This window comes from Macadamia integrifolia, unplaced genomic scaffold (assembly GCF_013358625.1).
Source record: "Macadamia integrifolia cultivar HAES 741 unplaced genomic scaffold, SCU_Mint_v3 scaffold31, whole genome shotgun sequence".
NCBI lineage: Eukaryota > Viridiplantae > Streptophyta > Magnoliopsida > Proteales > Proteaceae > Macadamia > Macadamia integrifolia.
The window spans coordinates 41,231-47,361 of record NW_024869204.1 but is presented as its reverse complement, the minus strand read 5'-3'; the positions used below and the strand labels follow the sequence as shown (position 1 = coordinate 47,361).

Sequence of the window (6,131 nt, the reverse complement as noted above, 5' to 3'; positions counted from 1 at the left end):
TTCTTCATTTACTTCTATACTATTGCTTCATATTATGGAAAGTTCCTTTTTCTTTTCAATGTATGAGAAACCTTTTGCCAATTTAGTGTTCTGCTTTGCCTATTTCACCATCCCTCCCAGAAAAAAAAGAAGCTCCAGTCCATGATGTTGTCTCGGACTTTGGGATTCCCGTGTTTCCTTGGATCATAGTCCTAACATGGTTTAATATCTTGTATTTTTTTTTTTTTTTTGGGATAGTTCAGTTATCCACAATGGTTGATATGTTGAATACTGATCTCTTCTTTCTGTCTCTTATGTATTTATTTTTTTGGTTTCAGTTTCAGGCTACCCATTGAGTGCTGCATATTGTTTAGGGATGATCTGCAATGCATTGGAGCAAAAATGGAACATCTTGTAAACTTGAACCTATCTTTTCTCAACCCGAAACAATAATCCCATCTTTTCCTTGGTCTTTTGACCACTGGGATTATAATATAATATATTATGCAGTTTGGTGGAGCCAAGGAAGCATGAGACTGTATTTTGCACCAGCAATTGCGATTGTTAAAACTGCATATTTTCCGCATGTGATTGTGAAGTGTAAAAACTGCTCTACACTCGGTGAAAGAACTTGACCACAGTGGGTGTAGTGTTGTAGGAAATTTATTGTCTGGTTGGGGTTTCATTATTTTATTACTATCATTTCCGGAGTATATTACTTTCCTGCCTCTGTACATGTAAAGAACTTGACCATAATGATTCTGCAGTGTCTTGAGAAATCAATGTTTTTGTGCATGAATCAGAAAGTTCTTGATATGTTTGGGTGTGCTGTGGTTGATCATAGGTCCCATAGAGCAGGGGATATTGTTAAGTTGCATTGTTGCACATGTTGATCACATGTTCAAAACTAGAAAACAGTCTCTCCCGCGAAGTAGGGGTAATAAGGCTATGTACATTTGCCCCTTTGAGACCCTACAATAGCAAGAGCCTCATGCACGGGGTTGTTTTTATTTTTTATTTTTATTAAAAGAGCAGGAGATATGGTATGATTCTGACTTAACAACATCTGCTTTAGAGGCTGAAGTTCATGGAAAGATAAGTTAGTAATTCAGCTTGCGTCTAAACTAGAAGAAACGTGTCTCCGTTTATGCACGAAATATTTGAGTTGAGGTTGACCTGTTAATATAAAGTACACTCTAAATGGAAGTGAGAACCCTAAGGATGTGAATTTGTAACCGAAACTATTTACCAAAACAGAATCGATATGTTTACACTGAAATCGCAAAATCGTTTAGTAAATGGTGACGTTATGATTTCAAGTTTCAGGCCGATTAGCCAAATGGGTCCGGTCGGTTTTAACCGTGGAACCCGTTGGTTTCAAACCGAATTGAAATCGTTTAAACTGAACGGTTTAAAATCGTTTAAACCGTTTAAACCGATTCGATTAATCCGTATAACAATTAAATAAAGAAGGGGCAGTAATCCGTATAACAATTAACAATTAAATTAAGTGTCCATCCTGCTTTGCTGTGATTTATTGCAATTCAGTTCAAGTTTAGGCTTTAGATCATGAACGTGTAATCCACATATGTTACTATGTTATTATGTTATCATAGATGGGGTATTTTGGCTGGACTACTTATCATTTTAATATTTTTTGTTGTAGAAGGCTGGATTTGGATGTATGATATTAGTTCTAAATGTTTGAGAATGACCATGCAAAGAAATATCACTAGATTATCAAATCAAGACATACCATCGTTAATATAGTCTCTTATTTGTGGTTACCAATAATTTTTTGATAAGCTTATGATCTTCAGTTTAGAGATGGTTGCAAGTTATATCAAACCAATTGTGAACCGGTTTACAAACTGTATGGAATAAACCGAAATCAAAATCGTTTAAAACCGTGAAACCGACACCGTTTAGAAATCGTGGAAACCGAAACCGTTTACTAAACGGTCAAGGTTCCAGAAAGTGGAACCGTTTAGTAAATGGTGCGGTTATGGTTTTAGTCAAATAAATGTGAACCGAACCGATCCGCACCATTTAAACCGAAACCAAACCTATTAACACCCTTAGAGAACCCCCAAATTAATATGGACGAGATTGCATTTTGAAACTCTAAAGATGTTCTATAAAAAAAAAAAAAAAACGAAAAGAAAAGAAAAGAAGAAGAAGATTCTTAAGATTTGAAAAAACTATTGAATTTTATGGAAGGTCGAATTGCTCGACAAATCGGACCTTCAATTTGGATTAGCATTCACGTTCAAGTTTCACAATGGAATACTCGAGTCATAAATTGATTTTATTAGAAGAGAAGGATGTGGCGACAATGCTATGATTACACCTCAACCGACTATTGGATTTATTGATGTTATGGTAAAAGTATGCTCATTAATACCAGCACGACACGCAGAACTAGGCTAGATGAGGCAGAGCAGGATCGGACCAGTCTTAGAAGATAGGTAGATGAATCAGGGCTCGCACAAGGATTGGCCCTCATCAGATTCACTTTCATAGCTCGGCGGCAATTGAGTGACCGAGCTACTCATGTGTACGACCAAAAGACTGAATTACTCGTGGACGCTTGTGGTGCCCTTATCGAGCTATTGAGTTGTATGGGAACACTCGAAGAACCTTGACTAAGCCATTGAGCTATTTGTAGGTGCTCAGGGAATCTTGCATAAGTGCGACATCTCATTTACTTTCATAGCTCAGCAACAACTAAGTGACCGAACTACTCATGTATACGACCAAAATACCAAGTTACTTGTGGACGCTTGTGGTGCCCTTACCGAGCTATTGAGTTGTACGGGAACACTTGGAGAACCCTGACGGAGCCACTGAGCTATTTGTAGGTGCTTGGGGAATCTTGCATAAGTGCGACATCTCATTCACAATAGAGAAGTCTACTCCCAATCAAACACTTAACCTTCAAGCAAGGAGAGGATCTTTCCCAAACAGGAAAGATCTACTAGAGGGATTCCAAATCGTCCCTAAAAAGAAGGAGTATCACTCAACGATCGAGATACTTGCTATATACACACGCTCTGAATATATCCTTACCACACTTGGGAGTCCTACCACGACTAGACTCCTACTAGCTTTGGGATGGTTACCAAGTTAGGACTCTCCACAACCGCCTTGTGAGAATTATAAATTCCCAGGTAAACCCCCTTCAAAGGGATCGAAATATTTTCCATTTTTACTAAAATTAATGTTTGCAGAGAGATCTAACTTATGCATCGGAGAGTCTCCCACCGAATCAGCTTGAAGCTCACTCTCTTCTATTTGTTCCTCTTTACAGGTTGCACAAAAGGCCTAGGATGATTTCTTATAGCAACAAATTGCCGCCGTCTGTGGGAAACCTACAAGCTGCATTTGGTTGGATTTAATCCAAAATGACCTCTCCCTATGATAGGACTATAGGTTGATCCCACAGCTGACCAAGTAGGGGCCAGCCAGCAAGGTGCCCAGTAGAACATTGGCACCCCACGACTAGTGAATGTCCTTTCTCCTCCTCCACTGCTAGAGTAGCTAGACCCTAGTGCACTCGCCAAAATTTCGCAGTTGCATGCATTGCAACTCCAAGTGTTGGAGATGAACTCATTGTTCAGAAACCTAATTCAATAATTCAGATCAATGCTTCCTGAAGTACCACATCTTGTTGTCCAATCGCTTGGAGTGCTACCACCGAGATTAAGGGCTGCTTGAGAGGCGGTTAGTCATACGAGTTCAACGATACGCATCAGAATGACCCTCCGCTCATTGATCGACACCAAGATAGTGGTCGTATAGGTTTTGCAAACACACACTGGAATGACCCACCACTCGCCAATTGACACAGAGATGATGGTTGTGCAGTTTATGCTAATACACGCTAACGCGATCCACCACCTGTCGACGGACAGAGAGATAAGGGTAGTCGTACGAGTCTTGCTAATATGTGTCGATCATATGACCAATGACAGAACCCCCAATAGGCACACACAACCTCTCGGAGGCTCGAGAGGAGAAACCTTAGCTACAGAAGTCTCGGTCCCTCACGGGTCTACGAGGGGATCGGTACCCCGGAGAACAGATCTAGTAAGGAGAACTGATCCTCTAAGGGGGTCAAGTCATCCCAGAAGAACGAGTTTGCCGAGGCACAAATCACCCCAAGCCTCTATTCGGAGTCCTAGGGAAGAGAATCACTCCTGCAGGGGAAGGAAAGTTATACCAAGGCACCGAGCCTTTCCTGAACTCCCGAAAGATGAGTGGAAAGAACACTAACTGTGTTTCCTGCTAGGGAAAGCAGCCTAAACTGCCATAGCCATGAGCTAGCTAGATGAGAAGCTCAATAGTTTGAAGAAGCCAACCATTGGGATGCTAGCGGTCCTGACCCATAATTCCTTGTCTGACGAGCTAATAAATGCTTCTCTACCCAAGAAGTCCAAGATTTTGACCTTCATCTTGTACGATGGGAGGACAGACCCAGTGGATCATCTACGTCATTACAACTTAGTCATGTCCTGACCCATAATTCCTTGTCTGACGAGCTAATAAATGCTTCTCTACCAAGAAGTTCAAGATTTTGACCTTCATCTTGTATGATGGGAGGACAGACCCAGTGGATCATCTGCGTCATTACAACTCAGTCATGTCCATTCAATGGAACCCTAATGTTGTATCGTGCTAAGCATTCCTAGCCTGTATGAAAGGAGCTTCCTAGATTTGTTTCTCAGCCCTGAAATCCAAGTCCATAAAAAATTATGGTGATTTGAGGAAGGCCTTCAATCCGGATTCAAGAGCAGCATTCGTCATCAAAAAGAACTCGTGAGCCTCTTCACCACAAAGCAGGGACGTGACGAGCCATTATGGGACTACATTAGCAGGTTCATTGAAGAGACCCTGGAGATTAAGAATCATGAAGATGGTGTAACCTATAATGCCCTTTTCCATGGGGTGTGCCATCAGGAACTCATCCATATTTTTTGAATAAGATGCCTATAGGCATGACCAAGCTGCTGCAGCGCTGCCATAAGTACGTGTGCATATACGAGAACTTAGCAGAAAACTTGGCTTTGTTAAAGATTCTGATGGAGATAAAGGAAAAAGGATCATACGCTGGTTGAAGCCCATGCAGTCTAACCCTAAATAGTGTGACTCCAAGAAATATTGCAAGTTTTACAGAGCTTTTGGTCACCACATTGATGAGTGTAGGCAGCCAAAGAGGGAGATTGAAGACCTGATCAAGGCTGGCTACCTCAATGAATACATCAAGGCTCGAGAGGACAACTTGTCAACCAATAAGGAACAAGGAGAGCTGAGAGGTCGGTGAGATGAGCCGTGGAGAGAAGACAGAGAAAGAAGGTCAGCAAATGATAAAACGAACCACAAGGAACATAATTAAGCCCACTGGCACTACCATACACACCATTCTAGGGGGCCATGGCAAGAGTCAATCGGGAAGGCAAAATCTCATGCTTGCTTCATCTGTGTGACTAAGGAGAAAATCAAAATAGATCATAAGGATCAAATGATCTAATGAAGACCTGAATGGCCTAAATTGTCAACACAGTGACGCGAAAGTGGTTCAACTGGTGATCACCAATAGTCTATTCCATAAGGTTCTAATCGACATCGATGCCTCGGTTGATGTGATGTGCTATGATGCTTGCCAGAAGCTTGGTTTTGGAGATGAAAAGCTCAAGTCCACAAGTGGACCCTTCTACAGCTTTGCAGGTGCCATTACACACAAAAGCTGCATTGAGCTACTAGTGACCATAGGAGAGAGCCCTCACTCGACAACCATCATGGTTAACTTCATGGTTGTTAATGTCATGTCGGCTTACCAAGCCATCCTGGGACGTCAGGCTTTAAACGATTTAGGGGCCATAGCCTCAACAAAGCACCTAAAGGAAAAGTTACCCATAGAGAACGGGGTCGGATAATGTCGCTCAGACAAAAAAGAATCACGCGAAGGCTATGCAAACTTCGTCAAAGTGATAAAAAACACCCGTGCAAGCATAATATGTGGCGTAGAAGCTGAAGATGTTAGGGATGAGTCCCAATTGCAATGGGTGGACTAGTAGAATATCTAGTACAATCCTCAATGTTTAAGGAAAATCTGAGCTGCACCATTAAGATTGGTGCCCTAATGAGCGATG

The 6,131-nt window shown here is 41.5% G+C and overlaps 1 protein-coding gene across 2 annotated transcripts in view; it reads left to right on the top strand.

Annotated features, from left to right (window-relative positions):
* LOC122067750 (ribosomal RNA small subunit methyltransferase NEP1-like) overlaps positions 1 to 774 on the top strand; it is an 11,900-nt gene extending 11,126 nt beyond the window's left edge. For both annotated transcript variants that reach the window (XM_042631590.1, XM_042631591.1), the window contains one exon: positions 318 to 774. In XM_042631590.1, coding sequence (XP_042487524.1) covers positions 318 to 397 — 80 coding nt within the window. In that variant the 3' untranslated portion in view covers positions 398 to 774. The remainder of the gene's footprint in view (positions 1 to 317) is intronic.
* Positions 775 to 6,131: the final 5,357 nt, after the last annotated feature.